This window comes from Ambystoma mexicanum, chromosome 8 (genome assembly GCF_040938575.1).
Source record: "Ambystoma mexicanum isolate Mex_15411 chromosome 8, UKY_AmexF1_1, whole genome shotgun sequence".
Lineage (NCBI taxonomy): Eukaryota > Metazoa > Chordata > Amphibia > Caudata > Ambystomatidae > Ambystoma > Ambystoma mexicanum.
Window position 1 is genome coordinate 1149442231 of NC_090929.1, and position 24576 is coordinate 1149466806.

Sequence of the window (24576 nt, forward strand, 5' to 3'; positions counted from 1 at the left end):
GACCTGTGTACTCTGGGCGGACACAGCCTACAGGCGCAGTACCCCCTGTCATATTTAGTTGGGATACGACTGCCAGGCGTACATCATGCCATCTCAGAAGGGCGAGAGCCAAACCTTCCCCCTGCCATGGCCAGCCTAATAAACTAACAAAGTCTCCATGGATCTGCCCTGTCCTTTTGTTGATCCCTGTAGCTGGTGGCAGTATTCACATGCTGATCAGAGTTTAATTCAAACAGGCCCGCATGAGGCCTGGCTGCAGAGGCTAATAAAGGAGACGGGAAACCCCCAACACCCTTTCATATGGACTGTGCCAACCTGATACCAGCTCCTGCCTTCAGTATCGATTGACAGGGACATGTCATGTGCGGGACTGCTTGTTTACAGTAGTCATCCCCCAGGGAGACCTCATTCAGAAAGTAGGATTATGTGGTTTGACAGAAACAAAGTCTGGTCTCGCCGCAGCTTCAAGCGAGACCTGGCACTTTAATCAGGAACCTCCGAGAGCTCCATTAACCAGAGAGACCTTTTGATCCACAACATACAGGAAGATGATTGGGACTTAGGATTACAAATGATCCCCCCTTTACCTTTTCTGTTGCAAAGCACTCTGGTTATGACCTCACACATACAGGAGATTGTTGGTAGGGATACAGGATTGGTTCATTAAGGTAAGCTTAGCCTACACCAATAAATGTAGCCCTTTTGGCTTTAAAAGAGGGCTGAACCACTCTTTTGGCAGATCATCTGAAGGCTTCAACCTGAAGCAGAAGGAAGAACTCATCATTGGACTCTGGCTGAAAATGAAGCCTGCTTGACATCTTCCGCCAGTGAAGGAAGGGCATGACTTCCAAGAGGGAAGTAAGATCCCTCCCCTAAACACCTCCCAGGGAAAAGAGGGAGATACCAAATCCAGAGGACCCTTGAGCAGTCCTGAACTGGTACCCAGCCAGCACACAGCGTGCCGTGCTAGGCTCTGCAGCAAGCTTCCTAGGTGGGAAGTGCCAGAGAGTCTCTGAACCAAACCAAGGACACTCTCCTCAGCTATGGACTCATCTGCCCTAAAGGATGACACAAGCCCAGTGAAGACGCTAGGAGGAGTGCATCGATAATGATCTACTGATGTCCGTCTTAAAGGCCATTTTAGAGCCAGCTGAACCCCTAGAGCTGCAAATGACTGCGCCGCTGACTGTTATGCCGAAGTCGATTCCTGACCCTGGGCCGCATGCAGACCAGCCTGCAGCCGTCCCTCCAGCTTCGGTCGCTGAACTGCCTGCCTCCTGATAACTGCAGCTGTCTCCTGTCTTGAACTCTGTCGCAGAAAATGCAAAGTGCCCTGAAACTGACTCAACCCAGTCGAGCACCAGGAACACCTACAAGCACAAGGTACATATCTGATCGTCGGGGGCACACACACCATCACGAGGGGCAAGGGAGTAGGGGCAGTGTGGCGGGGTACTGGGACAGACAGGGAGCAGACAGGGGCCTCGTTCAGGGCCTTAGTTGTTTGGGCCAGCTGCTGCCTCCCAGTGGCTGCAATTGGCCATTAGGGACCAAAGTAGCCAATGGGAGAGTGGAGGCGGGCTGGCCAAGGCAGATCACATAATGAAGAAGCAATACGCCATCTTGGAAAGGCCGACACAGTGAAGCAAAGACAATTGTGAAGTGGCACTAAAAACACGAACACCAGGTGATGGCTGAAGCTGGAAAGGGCAGATTGCAATTACAGCGGTCATCAGGCTGCCTGCAACCGAAAACACATTTTTAAATGTGCACTCGCAAAAGTCAACGTGGCGTGCGCATTAAATGCAGATGATCCCTTGGGCTTACCCCAGTACGGCGGTGAACCAGATGTAGGACTCTGATGATTGTGACTCATGATTCAAGGGTTTTATTCAAAAATAAAAAGATCAAAATGCTTAACTTGGGAGGTTCCTTACCTAGCAAAACAAAAACTAAGTATGTAGCTTAGAGTCCAAAATTAAGTCCTTTAATCCAAAACCTATCCAATTTACTGGCCCTAACAGTTTAGAAAACATCTAACTAGAAATGGAAAAGCAGAGGCTTAGAACACTAGCCTCAGCAAGGCTTCTGTATAGCAAACAATCCCATTCCTCGAGGTTGCTGAGAAAATAAAACATTTGTATTTTCTTACTTTGAAATACTGGGACTCCCCAAAGTACCACAATTTTCAAATGGTTTGCTTTCTTTTACACAAAGGATATATGTATAGGGTGACGGATCACCCTGGGTTATACAACGTTTGAAAGTTCTCTCCGGCTTTCTTAGCTTTACTTCAAAAAGTATTACATTCCTTTTCCTCACCCTTTCTAGGGTATTTGCTCACTCGGGTTTCTCAGGCTCCCGTCACCTAGAGCTTCCCAGCTGTTATTCACAGTGTTCATACTTCTTTCAGTCCCCCTTTCACAAGGTATTTTTACTCTTGGTTTCTGAGGCTCCCATAACCTGAATTGCTTATCCAGCGGTGTTCACAGTATTCGTCTTACTCTCACTCCCCCTTTCATAGGTAGTTTGCACACTTGGGTTGCTTAGGCTCTTGTAAGCTGTATAGTTTCCCCAGTCGTTAATTACAATGTATGTATTTCTCTCAATTCCCCCTTTCGTATGGTTTTTCCATTCTCTGGTATCTCAGGCTCTTGTACCCTTGATATGCTTTCCAATTGTGACTTACAATTACCTTGTAGCAGTATGTTGTTCGTCAGGTATCTCAGGCTCCCGAAACCTTGTTGGCTTTCCCCGTGGCTATGCATCTCTGTAACCATGGTCCAACGTGTGCAGAGCTCGGGGATGTGAGCTGCCTCGGACAGTCTGGTCTTGGCATCCGTTGCCTTCCTTCCTGGCCACCACCTTTGTGATCTGCCACCAAATGGGATGCAGATGTCTCCATCTCCGCTCCTGTTCTGACCAGGGCTTCTCGACCGATAGAAAGCCAACCCATAGGATCGACTCTGCAGAACAGTTCTGCTGCCTACGCAGGTGTTCCCTCCTGCTTTCCAATCCATTGTCGTCTTATACTAGACGTCACAGGGACAGCTGAAACTATGTCCTCCTTCGCTGCCCAGGGCTTTGTTCAACATTTCTGGCAGCCAACAGAGGTAAAGAAGGATTCTTGTGAAATCCAGTTGAGAGATACAAATGTTTTTCCATATCCATATATGCAGAAAAGGCTGTTTGGGTTGGGAGTTAATTTCTGGAAATTCAATCCTTGTCCACAAAAGGGGAATTACTTTCAGTGTGGTCCCACTTGCCCAGACCCATCGGAAGGGTCTTGCAAAGCAGGGTCACCTCCCGAGCCTCAAGGGGGTGGCTCCCCTTTGGGGAGAAGGGACAAATTGTCCAGATTAGTCACAGGTTCTGCAGACCACCTGCTCATTTGTGTTTGCCACCACATTATCACAATTCTACCTAGTCAGTTAGTACTTTTGTTTTGTAAATAAAGACCCTTGAACCCTCAAGGCTTGTCTTAGAAATGTCTGTTGATCCCCGAGCCATGACAGGGTGTACCGCCGCCACCCTTGATAATTTCACATCTTACTCCAAAATGCACATAATGCATAAAACATCCAAGCATTTTCAGCTAATTTGATTGGCCAAAACTTCCCTTGAATTGGGTCATAAATCATTAGAATTCGTTGACATGCCCACTTCCAAGCGAAAGTAAAAGAAACATAGTGCAGTGCGATCCATTCTAGTTCTTGGAGGAGGATCATTTTGAAAGTTTTACCTTGAGGGATGCATGCTATCCTACTAAAATTCTGGCAGCCCTGCTGAGAAGTGTTAGTGCTGTCCCATGTGTGGTGTAGCAGTTCTGTTGGTACGGGTTGTACTATCCCATTTAAAAGTCCAGCTAGGAGCTGCTGTACTTTACTATTTAAACATATTCTCTGCATGCTAAATGCATATCTTTGTTGCAGGCACATTAACCATCAGAGCTATCCCACCAGGATTAGATCTTGGGACCTGCAGGTTAAGACTAGATCATTGAAGAACTATTGTCAACCCACTCAGATACCTTTCCCAACAGGTCCACTGAAAGGCCAGTAGGGCTATGGCAGAGTCACATTTAAGGTTTTCCTAACACAATTGGCACTATTGTGTGAGTCTTCCATAGTAGTACAAGCTACTCTTACTGGACCACAGTCTGCATCAGTCCTGCTCAGGAATAAGAAGAGTGGAGCTCAGATATTGTTCACTTCTCTCACAGGTACTGTAACTATGAAGATCAGTGTCTGCACAACCTTGTCAAGGGTATTGTTTCTTTCCCCTTGTTGGTTTCTCTTATATTGCACAGCCAATCTGGTTCACCCTTTTCCCAGGTACCGTGACTATGAAGATGTTCAACTGATGTACTCCTTTTTTATGGGTGCAAGTCCCAGACTTGCTTATCTTTGGTGGTTCTCCTTTTAGGTAGACTTGGTTCACTCTTCTGCCAAGTACTATCATATATTGCAATACGAGTGAAAGTTCCTTTACTCGTACATTTGGGGTCCCAGACCCTGTATTCTAGGTATTTCTTATCCCCCTCAACCTGCCACCACCTCCTCTGGTCCCTGGTGTCTCTTTGCCCACTTGTGTACCTGGCTTTATGGTCTGCGAGGGCTTCCGCTCCTTCCCTGCTCTGGTATTGAGCCGTAGGAGTCGTGGTGCTCTGGGTTGTTTGTACTTTTGCTGTACAGCGGCAATCTTCCTCCTGGGAGTGGTCATGCTCTCCAAGCTTCAGGACGCCTGTCACCTTTGTCTGCCAGCCTACCATCCTTTCCTCTCGCTCGGGATCGGCTATGGACGTCTGGGCTTCTCCTTGGGCATTCTGGTCTTCTCGCTGTCTCCCAGCTGCACAGAACCTGCTCCTCTGGTTCCTCCTGGGATGACTGACTTCTTGGTCCCTCCAGGGAGGACTGTGTACCTCATCTTCTTCAGATGTTCCCCGTCTCCCTGGTAGGCTAGCCAGTCCACAACCCCTTCTCTTGCAGCACAGCTTCCCTGTGCCTGGCTCCTCGAAGGGGAGGGTTAGACAATACGTCCTGGATTCACTCTTCTATTTCAACTAAGGTTGGAAGCTGGTAACCACTAGAGCATTCAATGTTGTTCCTAGAGGTGATCTTCATGTTCTGCGCTTCTTCCTCGTTCCAGTACTGATCTTGCTGTTCCCTTGTGAGTCAATGGAGTTCTTCTTCGTCACAGTACTGGGAAGGGAGTCTCCACTTAGGTAACTCCTATTCTTCCTCGTCCCAGTACTCTCTAAGATGGTAGGGTGAATAAACCACATGACCATGTTAGGGTAGCAATTGTAGGGAGTGGGGCTAGGGTTAGGTGCGTGGCTGGGTACAGCGTTTCTCCTGTGGTGTTGTCCTTCATCCCATGAGGGCCATCCCTCCCCATGTGTCCCTCCCACAGTGCACCACCCCGAGAGGGACTCTTGGATTGCGGCTGCACCACCCTGGCCGCATGAGAACAGTCCTTTCCCATGGGAGAAGGGATTACATCTACGGACTCGTCATAGCATTTAAAATCAATGTTTGTAGCTGGAAAGTGTCAATTGTGTGAACCACAAGAAAACCTAAATGTTTCTTTTTAAGTCAAACATTTTTAAGCACTGAGACATTTTAACATGTGTCCATGAAATCGTTTCCTTTCTTAACTAGCAAGTTGCCTTCTGCTCTCCTCTCTGCAATAAATCAAACGCTGTACTGCTTTGTCTGGCTCAAAACAAGCATGCACAGCAAATACATGAAAAAATCCTTTGAAAATGTCATATCTAGACAAAATTGTTCAAAACCGAATTGTGAATATTAGCTTGCGTCACATCTAGAAAGAACTGTGAATATTTGCCTGTGTCAAATCTGGACAGAATTGTGAATACTAACTTGCATCACATCCAGACAGAATTGTGAAGATTAGCATGCGCACCATCCAGAGGGATTTGTGAATATCATTGTGCGCCCAATCTAGATAGTAATGCCACTAACCAACCCTACTAATACTAAACAAACGCACGCCTCTGTATACACCTCTCAGACTCTGAACTAAACACAACCATACCTCTAAAGCACAACAACCCACATGCACTTCACTACACCGCAACAACAAAACAAACCACACATAGTCTCGCACAACTGCACATGAAAACTACTAACTGAAAAACACACCCAAGCTCAGCGAACGGTGTAAACCGAACTGAAGCTGCCAACAGCTCATCACAGCTCTCTTGCTCTTTTCTCTTGCTCAGTCCTACTAACTTACCCTACCCTCTTGCTTTTCAGATCCGCCCGAGTGCCAGGGGACCACTGCGGTGGTGACAGTGTGTGGTATAAATATCCTTTAACATAAATAGCACACACAACCTCCCACTACACATTTTGAAAGATATGTGTTAGTGGGACACAGAAGTTCTGGTTAACTACATTTTATTCTAGCCAACTAGTGCATTATGGGAGTCCAGGCACTTCACTTTGAAGTAAACTAGCAGTTGACAATGGTTCGTAAAGGTAGTGCAAAAGCCTGGCAGCATGCTGCCCCCAGGGACATTGAGTCATATATTTAAATTGTTACCGGAAAGGTTGTTTGCTTGCAAAAATGGTTATATGTTCTGTCAATGCCTTCATCAATAATTGATGGATTTAGTTTCTGAGAAGGCATGGGAAAAATCCCAAAGAACAAAATGTAAAACATACAGCACGCAGTATTTGCACTTCTTGCCTGTGTCATGCACTAGCAATATTTAACAATGGTACAATATTTGTATGGAAAAATATTATTAGAAATGGCCTTTTCTTGCTTCCAGAGCTCTTTAGTGTGAACACAGGATCGGGAATGCTTCAGCAAGTTCTCGGCTCTGAATGAAACCCTTCCCCCGGGTAACCCACACCCTCTACTGTCACTCAAGTCAGGCAGGTGCACAGCCTCTACTCCACCCCACCCTCTTCTTCTGCAGCGCTCTAAAGCAGCTCTTTCTGCACACCGCTTTGTATATAATACTGACAATAAATAGAGTTTCCACTTCCTACATGAGATTTTGGATTTGGGTTTTGGCGGGCAGTACTATAATTTCACGAAAATATTAGGGATAGTGTAAATGACACCGTGTGAGACAATGTTTCTTTTTAACACTAATTCAGTGAAGGACACGCATAGTGCTTATAAAGCAAGTAGCGGAAGGCAGATCTGGTTAAGACATTTGTATTACACAAGCAGCATGTTAAGAGCTCCAATCAAGCCATTAACTCTCATAAGACAGCTTTGAAATAGTAAAAGCTAGCTGTTACGGCTTGATAAAGGTAGCTCAAGGAGATCCAAGTAGGATATGTTTTGGATGGGGAGGTGCAGAAAGTGGGTGAGAATGGCCATAGAGATTAACATGGCTGTGGGCATGAGTTAGTGAAAAAACAGTACAAACAAGCTGTCTGTCCCTCCGCATATGCCTTCTTCCCTAGCTGTACTTTAATGGAATCGTTTTGGCTTATAGCAGGCACTTTAACGCCACCTAATAGCCAAAACTAATTAGAACTAAAGTAGTAACTAACACTTGCCACTTCCAGGAACTTGCCATTGAATACAGTACTTGAAGTGGCTTGTGCATACACATTCTAGCTTCATCATATATAATACAATACACACCCATCTTGAGTGTATTTTGTATTTATTTGAACAACAGGGATGTCATTTTCTGTCAGAAATGACTTGCAATAACACATTTACAGATGACAAAGGTATGTCCAGAATGGGTGCCTGTACAATAGCACAAAGATGAGAACAAGTGGTGAGCCAGTTTGTGAGGGTGTGAACGAAGCGGGACATAGACCAGGGACAAAACAAAAAGACAAAGGAAGCATCTGACTTAAAAAAGGTAACATTAGCCTGATGGTGTGGGGGAGGGGGGAGCTCTTCAAGCTTCAAACTACAGGGTTATACTTTACAAGTATACAGAAATACACCATTACTTGGCACTGGAGGGATTGATGGGGTCAGGTAGGGATAATGGGGGAGAGAGTAGGGAGAGATCTAGCTTTGGCAAGAAGTCTAAGCCAAGCTTTGAAGAGATCCACAGTCGGACTGGCTTTCATTGTGATGGGCAGTGGGATTGAGTGGAGCGGGGCAAGTGGGGAGAAAGAGCGGAAGCTACAGGAGGTGCTGGGGGCATGGGACAGTGAAGTTGAGTATAGAGAAGGAACGGAGTGAACGAGGTGTCGAGTGAGGTGGTGAACCAGAAGTAAAACTTGGACAAGAGGACATGGTTCAACTTAATTTTATTTAAAGAAAAAGAAATTGCCTCACTATTCCTATTGCTATGAGGGGTTTCCCTTCCTGACATAAAAAAGGCTTTGGGGCTCGTTAGACTGTTCCAATAACCAAAATAGTCTTCTTCCTAACCTGTCCAACTACCTGGCCCTACCACTAGATAAAAAGAAACAAAATGAAGTGGTGGGTTTTCACCCTGGGGTCTGTCAATACTTCCCAGATTACCCCGTTCTTCCAACCCATCAACAATGTAAATGTTCCTCCCAGGAGACAGTTCCTGGTCAAGGTTTTCGAAACAGTTCTCTTCAAGAAAATCCAGAAATCAAAGAAATGTGTGTCTCAAAAGTAAACAGTACGAAGTCATTCAATCCTTGTTCAGTCAAAAAATGCACAAAGTCACTCAATCCTGCTTCATTCGATTCAACAAAGTTCTCATCGCCTCCAGTGGTTATTTGACTTGCTCTCTCCAGGATTGTCGAACTCAGTGGTCCATTTCGCTTCCTTGAGCCTTCCCACTTCTGGGTAGCGTTGATGTGACACTTTGAAACTCGGCGTTCTCTTGACACTCAATATTCTCAACTCTGATGTCTCTCAGGACCCCTCAATTTTGCTGGGGGCTAGTCGCAGGCTCGCTAGCCTCTGGTCTCCCATCATAGCTTTTAGTCAGGGTTTGTGTCCGTTTTTCTTCTGGGTACTTGACAATATGATTCTCTTGACTTTCTCTATTCTTAGCTTGCTCTGTATCTATCAGGACTCCTAAGTCCTATTTTAGGCTCCTTAGCCGGAAAAGGATCTGGGGTGTGGATTCTTTCATTACAGTCATCAACTTCCTGATTCCCTTCTTTTTCAGTGGCCCGCGTACCTGCTTTATCAAGGTGTTTCGGCCATGGAGGGTCAGTGATGCCTGTGTCAACGGCATCCACTTTCAGGTGCTGTTTAATTACTTTGGGCTGTAGAGACCTTCTTGGGGCCTCTACGACTGTGTCTCTAGTTTTCTTGCTCTCGCAAGCAAAATCCATCTTGGGACTTCCCAGGTCTCTCGTAACTCTGCCCGTCACAGGGGATAGCCTTCTTGTGGTTTTGCCAGTCTCTCTTCTTCCTCTGTTCCTGCCTCTCGTGAGGCTTGGCGAAACACTTGGTCAGCACTTTTGGGCTTGGCGAGATTATGCGGTATGTGCGCCCACAGCATACTCTCTGTGGGCCTATCTTCAGGCAACGCTTGTTCTGCAGGGTAGCGGCAGCATCTGCTCTGCGCGTCTCCTCTCATGCCACTCAACTCTGCATCAGGGAGTGACCTTCACCAGGGTAGAATTTTGGTCCTTTATATTCATCTCTGAAACAAGAGGTAATGGGTTTCTGATTATCAGATGTCAAGTCAGTGGAGGGTTCAGCAGTGGTGTTAGTTAAACAGACATGCTTTAACAAATTACGTGAGGCATTGTGCTTCTGATTGTAAGAGATGCAGTCTTAGGAAGCCTCAGCCGTGATGTCAGTAACACAAAAAGATCTTAACACATTTCTAACTTTTGTGGTCCCCATAGAGGCAGAGAGTACACATTTTACAGGGGATCTCCTCCTATTCCGGGAGTTCTCGTCCCCAATGGTGGAGACACTTCCAGTGAGGTCTGTGAGGAACCTGAGGGCATCCTCACGTCTACTCCCACTGGATCTTCTTAGGTGGCCAGGGAAAGGCAATCACTCTTGGATGCCGACCCTGGGGGTGGATATGCGATGGAGGATCAACTGAATGGAGGGACGTTGGGGAGGTGGGGGGAGGATGTCTTTGGGTACGACATGGTATACCCCTTTCCCTTGTGAAAATGAACCATACCCTCCCCCTGCCTTCATAGGTTATTGTCAGTCTTTACCTCTTTCCTACACACAAACTGTCCCACAGCGATTTCCCTTTAAGACTGACAAGGAGGAGGCAACTGGGAGTTATGCACACTTCCATTCGTTCACACCACTTAAGGAGACGAGGAAGAGGACTTGGGAGCAGCACCATTGCAATAGCCAGGCATGTCCAGCTAATAGGCTTAAGTATGGTCAGGCAATTGAGAAAAAGGACTTGCACCTGCAACCAGTTAACATGGCACAGGTGCATAAAATGGGGCACTGCCCAGTAAACAGGAAGAGAAACCTGTCTGGAAAGAAGGATGAGGCTGGCAGACGTGGAGCAGGCTAAAGAGGGGCCAGCGGGAATGATGCTGTGCGCAGCAGAAGGGTGAAGGAGATGCGGGGCCCGAGCTGACCATGGCACAAGTGGAGCAAAAGGAAGCCAGAAAGGAGGAAGGAGATGCCCAGAGGAGAGGTCGCATACCGGTGAGTGTAAGGAAGGGAGCACTCAAATACCGGGGCGCTCCAGGGGCTGGAAGCATCCATATGAAAATGCCAAACAATCTGAAACTTATGATAGTTGGTTTTGGAGACCGCATTGAGTTTTTTTTTTTTAATGCAGAACAGCTGCAAAGTGTTATCAATACTTTTAAGAATGCAACAAATATTATTGAATACCGAACTAAAGCAAAGATCTAAAAAGTATATGAAAGTACCGCACGAGTGAAAAGCAAGTGATGAGCATGTATGAAGAAAGTGAAAACAAGTGATGAGCACTTATGAACAATATGAAAGCAAGGTGGAGGAAATTGATGAATACCACAGAGTGAGTTATGTGAAATAAACGTTGTGGCAAAGCCAAGAGACTGCCAAGGCGAAACAGAATTGAGTGTTGACTAATAACACAGGTTCAGAAAGCCTGTGTAGGCAAGAAAGCCTGAAGAATACATAAGCTAACAGAGTGCCAAAGGTTATCAGTTGTGTGACCTGTAATGGGTGGACCAAGTGGTCCGACAACTACACCTAGACCGAGTGACCCCTGCTTGGAAAAAGCCAAGGAAAGCCAAGATACAGAAGCTGTATTGAAGTTGCTGAAGTGAATGAGAAAAAGAGCAATCTGTCAACTATTGAAAAGCCTGGATGATTACGAAGTTGAACTCAAACTGTTTTTAAAAGCCAAGAGATTTGAACTGATTGTAGTTTTGAAGCTGGAAGAGCTGACTTCTTGGGGATGGGAACCTAGAGACTCTGTGAACTGTGTTGACCTCCTGGGGAAGGGAACCCTGAGACCTTATGGGACTGTTTTGAACTTGGGGAAGTGGAAGCTGGAAAGTAAGCCAGGAGCTGTAAGAAGCTCAGAACATTATTTGGAACACTGTTTCTTTTGTTGTTGACATCCCTACACATTGTATATCTTTAGGTGTGAGGGCAAGTATAGGTTTTGGACACATACAGACTGTTGAGATGAACTTACTGACACAGACTTTCATTAGTTTCTTTAGGTAGGGAAATCCCACCTTAGCATAAGGCAAGTTAGGCCTATGACCATCCTGACATTTAAGAAAAATAAACCATTTTATTTAGAAATGTGAATCTGTTGTCTGTGTCTTACTTCATGGTGCCTTCACTTGTCCCACTTGCCCAAGCTCCTAGGACCTTGCAGAGTGGGCTCCCCTCCCTAGCCTCAAAGGGGTTGGTTCCCCCTTGGGGAGAAGGGACGAATACCCGGACTTGTCACGGTAGACAGAGATATAGTTAGCCAGGTACTGGGGAGCAAGACAAGTGTTTGTTTTGTAGACTTGGAGAGGGAACTTGAAAAGGGAGTAGTTGAGCATGGAGAGCCAACCAGCATGCGGTCGGTAGGTAGATGTGGGGGCGGTTCTAGGTATGTTGTAGAAAGTGTGGCTAGCAAAGTTGTCGAGAAGAAGGAAGGAATAGAGAGGAAGGCCGCCAAGGAGTAGCCACAATCAGTATTTCAGATTCCTCAGCACAAGGATATAGATTACAGTTGTGAGTAAGAAATGTACACTATGCTGAATGTTGGGAGAGTTAATACAAGCAGGAAAGGTGGTGTAGTGATGAAATGTACCCTGGGGTTGCTATTAAAGAGGATCCCAAGTTGTGAGCGAGCAAGAAAGTCATGCAGTAAGGCGATAGGAGAGGAGGACGGTAGGGATGGCTTTTTAAGCTGGCCAAAAAAGTACTTCCATTTTGGAATGAGGCAGCAGAGGGCTATACAGTGATGGATTGCAGTGAGACAGTTGTCGATCCATTCCTATATGGCACGGGTGAAGGAGGGAAATGAGGAGAATATCATTTGAGTGTTTTCAGCAAAGAGAATATAGTTAAAGCCTATTGACGGGAAATGTCTTCCTTGAGGAGATGTGAAGAGGGTGAAGAGCAGAGGTCCAACGGTTGATCCTTTGGGGACACCGACAGGGAGAGTGGTGGGGTCAGAGGTTGGTGATTTTCAGGAGATTACAAAGCAATCCAGGAAAGAGCAGAAACCCAAGGTCCTGGAGAGTGAGGAGACAGAGAGGAGTGATCAACGGTGTCATACGTAGCAGAGAGGTCCAAAGAATGAGTATAGAATGAGTATAGAAGAGAGTTTGGCGGACTGAACATTAGAGCGTTGGAGGCATGATAAGTGCTGTCTCGGTGGAGACTTTACTCCTCAATCCAGATTTAACTGGATCTCCAAGGCTGTTATCCTCAAGGTACTTAGTAATCCACTTAAAGATCACCTGCTCAAGAGGTAGGTACATAATGAGGTAGGAGGGAAACAGGGTGATAGTTCACTGGGACGTTTGGGTTAGCAAAAGGTTTCTTCAAAAGGGGTAGGAAATATTTGAAGGTGGAAAAGAAGAGTCCAAAGAGAGAGTTTAAAGAGCTATGAGGGATGAAGCCAGGTGATTGGTATTAAGTCTTTGACTGTTTGATGAGAACCTGATTCAATAGGAGTACAAGATGGTTTGGTACTGCAAATGATTCACTGCTAGTTCGGTCGGAGAGGTAGGGGAGAAGTAGTTGAGAGTAGTTGGGGTAAGGAGTGAGGTGGTGGACAGAAGGAGGTTGGGTGAGGGAGAGAGTAGAAATGTCACAAATTGTAAAGACTTTAGAGGAACAGAAGTAAGCAAAGTCATTAGCATGGAGGGAGGAGGAAATGGATATTGACTTGGGAGGTGTGAACAAAGCTTGAAGGGTAGATGAACATTTGGGGGAATAGCGCAAGTCATGACGCATGTTTGTTTGGAGGTCTGGTTCTCAGAGATGATACAGGGGTGAGGGTGGTGGCTGAAACATGTGAAGGTGTGTGTAGGATATTGTTGGTCAAAGGGAGTACATGTATTTGTAATAAATGTATAGTGAAAGTCAGACAAATCACAGTCAATGGAAAGGCGGTTGGAGGAGGGAGAGAGAAGAGCTGTGAGAGTGTCACAAATCGTTGAGACTTTAGAGGAAAAGAAGTAAGCAAAGTGATTGGCAGAGAGGGATGAGGCAATGGATATTGACTTTGGAGATGTGATCAGGCTTGGAAGGTAAATTAACATTTTCGGGGATGATTACAAAGCAAGGCGATTAGGTTTGTGAAGTATAAGGATTTGGCAGTATGGAGAGGGTAGTGAAGAGGTGCGGCCAGCCAGAGAATCTTTGGGAATAGGTTACAGGTCCTTGATTTGCGCCAGCGTCATAGGTCATGCTGCATGTTTGTTTGGGGATCTGGCTCTCAGAGCAGCTAAGGGCGGTGGTGAGAATGTGTGAATGTGTGTGAAGGATAGTGTTGGTCAAAGGGAGTCATAAGTGCATAGTGAAATGCAGAAAAGCATGATCAGTGAAAGAGGCATAAATAGGAAAGAGACAGGAGAGAGATCCACACATTATCAAGGTAAGGGTCAACAGACTCCTGTTTGGATTTTCTCTTGGACATTGAAGTGAGGAGAATAGGAGTAGAGGGTGGAGGTACAGATGCATTAAAGTGAACAATAAAGTGATCAAAGAGGGGTCAATTGAGAGGTCAGAGGAGGAGAGTGAAGTAGTGTGAAAGCAAGGTCAAGAGGGTTCCCACTAGAGTTAGGCTAAATGTAAAAGGGGTCACACCGGAGGAAGTGGAGTTCAAGTCACGTGGCTGCGGAGGGCATGGGAAAGTTAAAGTCCCACAGCATGACAATGGTGATGTTAGTGGGAAGTGACTCGAGGAGAAGGTTCATGTCAGAGAAGGATTGTGAGAGTACAAAGAATTTGATGGAGAGCCAGAACAGTAAGTGGAGGTGGGAAGAGTTATATAGTGGTGTATTCAAATGAGGAAGAGATGGGAGAAGGGGGGGGCAGTGGTGAGTGCCTTATTGATAAGGATCCCCACTCCTCACCTAGCCCAACAGATCTGGGCAAGTGGGAGAAGATAGCAAAGTCAGTGTGGAGAGCCAGCAAGAAGTGAAATTTGAGGTTGATGAAAAGTGGTCAGTGATGCAGAACGACTTGTTGCAAAGGGATTGTATATTCCAGAGGGCAAATTAAAGAGTGATATGAGGTGGGCGAGAGAAGCAGGTGTTGTGTGATAGGCGAGGGGTTTAGATGAATTTGAAAATCCTGGAAGAACATGAGTGTCGGGTTTGAGGGGTGTAGTAGGAGACAAGGGAGATGCTGGGAGGGGTGAGAATGGGGTAGACTTAGACAGAGTTGTGCCTGAAGGCTATGAGAGAAGGGGAAGAAAAGTGTGTGCATGCAAATATGCTGTGAACACACCTAAATAATTATTTGAGATTATACAAAACTAGCGGTACCACCTGGCGTTGCGTCGGGCTGTAGCTGACATGCATGTGGGGGTCTGCTATAGCCTTGTTTGTTTTATATATTATTATTTAACTTCCTATTATTGAAAAATTGCAAAATCCGTAATCTCCCGAAATCACCTATACTGATAGCACAGGGCCGGACCCCGCCCTGTGCAGGGCGAATGCGTGGGGTTGGTCAAATTTCACTATCGCCAGTACACCCCAGACTGGTATGCCAACCTTGGGACAGCATTTCAGCCCACCAACTGTTATGGGGCTGGAGCCAACCCCAAACATACAAACACACTTTCACAAATGTGTATATATATATATATATATACACACTTTTAAAAGAAATGTCTAACCCCCAATGCATATCCTATCATTTGCCACCCACGCTACAATTGGCCCATGAGTACAAGTAATTCTTTTTGAGCAGCTCAAATAGGGACAATATTACCAATCTAGCAGCAGACCCTAAAAGCCTCCTTCCTGATGAAACCCCATTGGTTACCCAGTTTAGGGGGAGCTTTGTGCTCTTGTCGGTCTCTCCTGAGGGCCCTCCTCCCACTGCCTGTTTCCTTGAAACCTACTAACTTTAATTATGACTCACTCCCAGCTTGCCCTGCTCGTCGTCAGGCCAGCATTCTCAATTAATTTATTTCTTGCTTTGTTAATCTGGCCATTACCCAAGGTATTGTTCCCTAGGAGCTGAAAAGCCTCTATTCTAAGACATCTACCAACAGAATCCTCCTTAAACCACCATGTGTTACAGAACTACTGCCCCAGAGCTGGCCTCCCTTGGCCGACTAAGATACTTTAAAAGGTAATCACGCACCAGCTGCAAAATGGCATGGAAACTTACCTAGATCTAATCCTGTCTGGATTTAGGCTCTGCCATGGAACTGAAATAGCGTTAACAGTCTGGGAACACATCTTGAAATGTGCCAATGAAGGTGCTTACTGTGTTGGTGCTGCTCGAATTATCGGCAGCTTTCTATACGGTTAACTTTCAAAATACTGCTATCTAGACTCTGCAGTGTCGTTCCTATGTCTCAGAACTCCTTAAAATAGTTTGATTCATTTCTAACCGACCGGACCCAAAGGGTTAAGATTGGACCATATTACTCTCACTCTAAACCAGTCACCTGTGCGGTTCCACAAGGTTCAGCCATTGTCCCTTATTCTGTGTCAAATATATATTCAACCGCTTTTGGGGATCATTTAAAAATGTATGCTATATTACCATTTGTATGAGGAAAATGAGCAGATTTACGTTTGTCTAACCAATTCCTGGACTCACTTTTGTGGACTGTGCACTAGAAGTTAGTCACTGGATGCAAGTGAATAAATAAAAACTAAATTCCTCCAAAACTGATGTTATCTTTTTGGGCCTTAAAACATCCTGAAACCCCAATCCAAGTTGTCCTCTTGCCCTATGTTGTTTTATCTCCCAGTATCTTTTTCTAGTCAGCTAAGGAACCTGGGGTGCATCTGGCAATCAAATCTTTATTTTGACCACCATGAAGGGATACCATCAAGACTGTCTACTTTTGCCTTTGTCTCCTACGTCCTATTCTTTCCTTTCTTCCAGCATCAGACTGACCCTTAGTGATGGGTTCTCTGATGAACTCCAAACTGGATATTGTAATTCCATCCTGGCCGGATTTTCTCTGTTGCATGGCTACAAAAAGCAAAAAATGCTGCTGCGAGACTCCTTTTCCAGATCCCCAAATTCTCATCTGTCTCTCCATATCAGAAGAATCTCCATTGGTTACCAGTTTAACAAAGAATCATTTTCAAGATTCTTTCTATTTTTTTTAACTGCCTTATTGGCCTTGCCCCTGCCTATCTTAGGGACAGGCATTTCCCAGTTCTGCGTCCCTGGCTATGGAAAAGTCTGAAAACCTATCTCTTTCTGTAACCTCTATTTACCCATGTTAACTTGCACATCCATATGATCTGCGTCCAGGAGCAGTTTAGTTTGCCCGGTTCTTAATTTAGAGGACATATGCACATAATAAATAAATCAAATCAATGCAATCAGCACAAGGAGGAAATGATCAAATTAAATGTGCATGATGGAGAGTAAAAGAAATAGGCAAGTGAAAACAGTGGATAAAGAGTGCAGCCCAATAGAGAGAGGGTAGGTCGGTGAGCAAAAAGGGAAGGAGGGCAACGATTGGCTGGGAAGGAGCAAGTATAAGTTCTGAGTTTTCCAGAATGGGACTACAGCAGACAAAAATATCCAACACATATTTTCCCCTTAGTTCTTCAAGATAATGACAGCTCTGCAGTAAATAGAGAGCCTCTGGCACACAGGATCCCTATGTTTGGAACCAGGAGGAGCGCAAAGGATGAGCATGGCAAAGTCCTGGCTTGACCAGGTGTTCTGGCACTAGGACCTTTCTGGCCCTTGATGTCCCAAACAGGAAGTTAGCCTTTGCTGCTTTTGGGACTCTGCTGCTTTTGAGACTTTGCTGAAGACACTCAATAACAAAGGATGCAGTGTGTCGTATAAGCTTCTGGGCACAATTCAGAGTGCTCAAATGGCTATTACTTCTTATTGGCAGCCTGTGGCCAGGGTCATAGGTGTTGTAGCCCCAGTAAGCTTTGTTTTTGAGGCAGGGCCCTCAGATGGTGTACAGGAACATCTGTGAATGCAGGAGGTGGCCAAAAAAGAAGTATTTTAAAAACGAAATTCCAGTCACATGGTGTAGTCAGAGGATCTTTTGGGAGCCAATCAGAGAACTCAAGATGGCTTCACTTCTTCCTGGCAGGATGCAGGCAGTGTCCTGGGTGTTGTAGGCCCAGGGAGCTTTGTTTTTGAGGCAGTATCCTTGGATGGTGTTCAGAACCCGTTTAGGCATTCGAGAAACTCCTATGGGGTCGACAATTTCAAGCTAAATTCATCTAATTGATCTATTCAATAAGTCAAAATACAAAATTCAATTAATATCCATCAACAAATATGGACTTGAATGCCATCGAATACAGCAGTGGGTTTAAGGTTAAAATACTTTTCCCTTCTATTTGAGGCCCTAAAAAAATACATTTAAAAAAAACAAATCACTGGGATCAAATTAGCCATTCTACATAAAACCAAGACCTCCCTCAGGTTACATATATAAAATAACAGAACCAGGCACTTATTTCTTACATAGTCCAAAAGCAGGCAGCTAAATGAAAAATGGGTCAATGATTCTGTAGCATCAGAACATAAGGGACATTTTGTCTATTGTAGTATCATTTAATTTTGCAGTCATCCCTGCCAAAGGGAGGGTATTTGATCTGAACTTTAAATATAAAGCTTTTTTTGCATCAATGTAATCAAATATAAATAAGATTCAAGCAATATTCATTCCTTACTATTTAAGTACTTCTATACCCTTGTACAAGCAAGGGACAAGTCAATCATGCATAGTCCAATCAAAATGAGCCTCTTTCACATCCCTACATATTTCATCTGTTTCTGTCACATCTTTTGGAGCTAGATGCAAACGATTCTGGAAGCCAAAGTCGTTTACGGACATGTGTAAACCACTTCCAACTCCTCCCACCTGCATTTTCTATAATCTCCCCTAACACTTCCCTGAGAACTACAAGCACCTGTGTCTTGCACAGCCAGAGCCAATAATTAACATGTTTCAAGCCCACTTTCAAGTGGAGCGGGACAGTAGGTGTGCTCTTTGGTAAATGTAGTAAAGAATTTAGGAGCTGATTTTCTTCTACACCTAAATTCATGGGGGGGTACTGAAGCCCCAAAGTTCATTGCCGTATAGTAATGTTGCACAAACTTGTGTTTTGTAAGCTGAGCACTGTACCAATGTGGCATCTACAAATCAGATGTGTCTTTTCTCATTGGGCTGCCCATGTACCATTGCTGCAGAACCTTACCCCCAAGTAATCAAATTAAGGAACTATGGTGAACCAGAACTAAGACTCGGACCAGAAGACATGGTTTACTCTCGTTTCTTTAAAATAAAAATAAAAATGCCTTTCTAGCCCTATTGCCAAAAGGGAGTTTCCTTCCTACCAACATAAACTAAGGTGCTCGCCAGGAAGTCAAGTAACATAAATATCAGTCCTCTGTCCTAAACTGCCCACTAACAGTGGCCCTACAATTACATGAAAAGGGAAATAATTGAAAGAAACATGTTTTCACTCTGACAATGCCTCCTGGATGACCTTCTCTCCTGTAGGTACTTGTCAGATCAAATGTTCATCCAAGGACAGTGCTCATGGCCTGGGTCGCCACCCCGGCTTTCAAATGAAGAAAATCCAAAGAAAAGTCTTAAGTCTTTCTCTGTTCCTCTGGTTACATAGTCGCCCACTTCATGAAAGATTACCAAAGGTTCACAAGAAGCATCAGTCAGTTCAACAAAGGTTTTAAGACTGGTATCCAATGGTGTGCTCAACCTAGCCCCCTCCAACTCTGCTGTATGTTCAAGCCCCAGTTGCTCACTCAAGCCTTCACACTACATGGTAGTGTGGACGTTATGCTTCTCAATCCACTTCTATGGCTTGCGGAGCAGGCTCACCTCCCTAGCCTCAATGGGGTCGGCTCCCGCTTGGGGAGAGGGATGAATTCCCTGGATTTGTCACAGAACCCGGCTAATCATTTATTCATTCAAGGACACCCATATTTTGAGATTAAGGGTTGACAAACCATGGCAACTGGTTTTATTGTATTTATAACTAGACTTCTAACTTTGTGGAAAGCTCAACCTCTCCTAGTTACTTTCTAAGCCCCATCAAAGCTCTAGAGATGAGAGCAGCATCATCTGCCAAAAAGCAGAATGCCCTTCAGCCTGGTGCCTGGAGCTCTAAAATCCTAATGGCAGGTCATTAAGAAATAAAAGTGGGGCCAAAATGCAGCCTTGTCGTACATCAATATTGACAGGAGGTGCAGGCTGCAATTCCATTAATTCAATTGAAGAAAGGAGATTTAATGATCATAGCAAAGATATGAATACCTAATTTGAACCATGTTCCCTCAATAAGGAGTTGTCAGGTTACTCAAGAATAGTATATAGGTGGTCTTGACGGCTGGTAAGCATGTCATGTCGGAAGCATAAGGCCTGCCTTTTCAGAGTACCTTTCTCAATTTTATGGTCGAACCCATCACAGGAAATGTCCTTCAATCAATGGCTATGATAGCCTACACCAATAAATGATCTCTGTGTGTTACTTGGATGATATCGACTGCTTCCCCAATAGGTAGGGATTTGCATGTTTAGTGCTCCAATCACATCCACGCTTATAATAGAAATGCAGCTCTTAGTATGCCGAATCCAATAGAAACCTTTGTAGCCTCACTAGACTCATAATCTTCCCCATTGAATTTGGGTTCTATAGTCCTCAAATAATCTTCAGGAGTGCTATTAAATTGGACCAGTTGTGAGGTTGGTAAATGGTATCTTATATGCCTTATCACACAGCGCACCTGTGAGACCTCCGGTAACTCTCTATTGATCTAGGTATCCCGATGTTTAAAAGCCTGTTAACTAATAATATCTGAAATCGTAATCCAAGCAGGTTCTTTAGGGGTCCTGGGTGGTGCTGAATTTAGGCAATTGCTTAATTTGTAAAATATGTTTTAGGTTAAACTTGGTTATTACTGGACATTTCTTCCTGCCTCTTATCTGACTGAGCAATAGTTAAACATTGGAGTCAGATTGTAGTGTTAAGACTGGGTGTCACATCTTTATTTCATTGCACATGTTAGCCATAAACCTTGTATTTAGCTCACAATGAGAGTAGAAATACTTTGTTGATGCATCAGGGTATCAGTCAATATATTGCACATCTTCTCCTTAATTAAATGGGGCAGTACGTCCATAGTTAATGTTAAATGACTGGTCAGTGCTATACCATAAAAGGGATCAGACCAATATCTTGCCCACAGGTTGGGCCTCACACAAAGGGGCTCAAAGTGGCTCCTCTGCCAAAGGTGTCAATCTGTTTGTGAGAGGCATTCTTTTTTACAATAATTATACTACTGGAGTAAGCATCTATCAAACCTTCTGGGCAATTCTCAAGAAGGGGAGGTATGTTGCAACTGTGGACTAAATGACAGACCCCTGCCTTATTAGGGCCTTGAGGAATTTCAAAACAATATCAATCATCCCCACCAGTGCATCCACATAGAGGGACATTGCCCCACTTTAGCTGCTCTATTTTCATAGAGGAATCTGTTGTAATCGGTTCACCGGAGCGGGTACAACACCCCTGTAAATGACGTGGCTTAGTTTAAAAAATTATATTTCCCATTTTGTTAAGCAGCAGTTTGGGTGGCACTTGTGGATTGAGGGTCCCAGTATCATCTATAAGGACCTCTCTCCTTAATCGGACGTGTAGTGCATGCCCGTTTCTTTTTAGAGGCACCTGGTGGGGATGATTTCAGGGCCTCTTCCTTTTCCCCATCATCATGACTCGCTTGCGCTCACAATCCAATAATCGTAGAGCAGCAAACCTTCAAAGTAAGTTAACAGAGTGTACCTAGGGAATGCGCAGCTGAAAGAAGACCATAGTCCTATTCCTCACCCATAGGGACTACTCCTAACTCTATCTTAATCTGCCAAAATAGTGAAGCATATGAACCTTGTAGTCAGGTAATGCCCCGGGGCCCATAGTTACAGGGCCTTAACAAAGGCCCGGGTATTACCTGACTCGGTAATGCCCCTTTGGTAAGGGGCTTATTGCTATTAGTACCCTGGCCCATTTGACCAGTGTACTAATAGTGTGTTTATTTCGGTTGCGAGATTCTATAGCAACTGGAAAAAAGCCCCAGAAATGTGGCCACCACAGGTTGAGAAACCGAGTCCATTCTCCCTTTACATGGCAGCCATAGTAAACAAAGAAGATGGCTGAACTGGAACGGGAGAAGGGACTACTTGTAGTCCCTTCCCCCTTTCCAGTGCGGGCATTATAAATATTGGGATAAACGTAAACAAAGAAAATTTCTGCCATGCAATGGGAGAACGGACTACAGGTAGTCCCTTCTCTCTTTCCATGGTGGTGTGTTGCAGTTCGGGAGTGGTTATGCCGGGACACTAGTGTTCTCGGCGTGGCCGCTCACGAAAAGGATCAAAAACTAGAAGGTAAGCGGTGTAGGAGGGAGCAGGGTGAGGGGGGAAACTTACCTTCACCCCTGGTGGGGAAGATGGTAGCCTGCCAGCCATGAGACGGCTCAGGGCAGTGGGGTTGCCATCTGGTAATGCCCTCCTTCTGCTCCTCCTCCTTGGCTGGGAGGCTGCCACCCCCTTCGCTCCCCCCGCCGGATACTAATCAAAGAAACAGCCTGCACCCTTGATGGTGGGCTTATGCTGCAGGTTCACTCTTGGGGTCCTTTTGACACTGAGAGGGTTGACAGCAGGCCGGAATGGTCGGACAGCCGAGCTTTCAGTTCCTCTTAGCTGGCACCGCCTGCTGCCGTGGTGTTTTTCCTGCTCCTGCAGCATGTACGTTTTGGCAGATGTCCACAGTTGAGTTGTAAAATGGGCTGCTACTTTCCTTCTAGCCTACTGCATCCATTTACAACCCTGGGCATTGGTCTGTGTCCATGGAAATACAAATCCAATTGCAAGATGGGATACAGCAGCCTGTGTGTTTAGCAGCCTCTCCCATCCGCTTTATGGCTGCTGTAGCCCCTCCCCCAGCAGGCCTGCGGCTCATTCTCTGCTGCTCTCGAGGTGCACTCTTGTGTTCATTTTAATTTCAGCACCACATCTGGCGATAAGGAGCCGGATATTATTCTGCAGGCAAGGACACACTGCCAGTGTATTTAAGGACTGTCTAGGGAGCCGTGTCTCTACAATGAGCATGGGTTGTAGTGTGAAAGGCATACATCAGAAAGAGCATGCTACAAAGATGAACATTGTTCTTGCTGCTTTTTTATTTTACTTAAAAATTGTGGTTTGGCTTTAAAAATTGTAAATTGTCATGTGTGCCTAGCAAATCATATTGTTCCTGACTACCTTAAAATGCCTGCTTCATCTGTTTTTCTCAATGACGCGTGTCACAAGATGTTTGTATTGTTTTTTTTTATTTACAGAGTGGTCTTTCACCTCTACATTTAGCAGCACAGGAGGACAAAGTGAATGTGGCAGAGGTGCTTGTAAAGCAAGGGGCCGTCATCGATGCCCCTACTAAGGTATATTGTAGCAATCACATCAGATGTCTGGGTGAGATGTAATCACATACATACTAACATTACATTCTTTACCTATCACTTACACGTTCTTAAATGCACCCTGTGTGGATCTTTCAGGTTTACTATTGCACAGTGTCATAGGTCCTAATGCTTTTTATTTTAGGGGAGAAATGTTGACTTAATTTGCACGTGCCAAGTTTTAAGGGATCACTGATTCTCACACCAGCTCCTACATTTACATAATGGCCACAGTTGGTTTATATATTTATATATATTGCACAACCTCTTATACTTTTCATGAGTTTCATCACGTATTTGTATTTTGGGCTCCATTGCATTTCTTTGTCCTAGAATACCTGTTAGAATAACATAATTTATATGTGGCATACTCGCTTACATGAGGCATGCAGCCTATAGTACTTGATTTGAGTTTGTAAGATGGTTATATTAAGCCAATTCATTAGCTCCACATCCCATTATCAAGGGTTTTCCTGTTTTTCCCCTTTCGCGATCAGTATTCTGCCTTATCCACTGCCTACCATTACACACAGCCCCTACTAATGCAATCATGTTCACACTACCACAATCCTTTCATATCGTCCCAGTTTGTTAGCTCTATGCATCCCTATTCTATTCCTGTATTGCACCACCCTCCACGTTTTGCCCTGTTTTGCATCGTTGTTCCTTCACAGATATCTGTTTGGTTATCCCTGAGGGCGTCGGAGGGCACAAGATGCCATTTTCTCAGTCAAGGTACTGGCACCATATGATCAATATATTGGTAATTGGTGCAGTATATTTTTTAATAACACGCTTAATACCTCTAAGCATGGACCGGGATTCGAACCTGTGTTGCTCTGCGTCGTTTTGCTTACAAGACGAGCGTATTGCCACTGAGCTATACTACCTGTGCCAACAGCTTTATAACATAACAAAACCACAGCATTCAAATCAATGCACATCACAAACTCGAAGTGTTAAATACCTTTCAAGTATTACTTTAATGATAAACAAGACGCAGGCATGGACAAATCTATCAATAAATACTGTCCTTTTAGTGTTTACAGTTAGCCTACAGATTTTCGTCATATGGTGGAGAGTTCTCTCTTTTATTTCTTAGTGACAATCAAACCTTATCCGATAAAAAAAAAAAAATCAGCCATCACAAGAATTCAGTGGCAATCCAGGGCCATGTATTCCATTCACTTTCTCTTCTAAAACAGAAACAATGACTACTTTACCAAAGCACTACAGCAAAGCTAAGAGATACACAAACTGTTCATTAGCAAAGAATAGCTACTCGAAGAATGACATTGGCTTAAATGATATCCCCGCATTCTTTGAGCTCTGTGCCTCTTCACAGGACAGCACTTTAAGGGAGCCCCCCACTCTTGTAGACAATGAGGCACTGCTGTGTGGGCTCTGAACATAGAGTAGATCAAAAAGCCTATCGGACTCCTTGCACTGTCCTGTTCTATCTAGGACTTTGAAGCAGTTTAAGGACACTATGGCCTTTTTCTTTTTTAGGTCTTTGGTATGTTGGTTCATTTGATGCTCCTC

General features: G+C 44.7%; 1 protein-coding gene across 7 annotated transcripts in view; it reads left to right on the forward strand.

Annotated features, from left to right (window-relative positions):
* The window catches only part of ANK3 (ankyrin 3), a 2768233-nt gene that overhangs the window by 1962949 nt on the left and 780708 nt on the right, over positions 1 to 24576 (forward strand). For all 7 annotated transcript variants that reach the window (XM_069611214.1, XM_069611216.1, XM_069611217.1 and 4 more), the window contains one exon: positions 22918 to 23016. In XM_069611214.1, coding sequence (XP_069467315.1) covers positions 22918 to 23016 — 99 coding nt within the window. The remainder of the gene's footprint in view (positions 1 to 22917; positions 23017 to 24576) is intronic.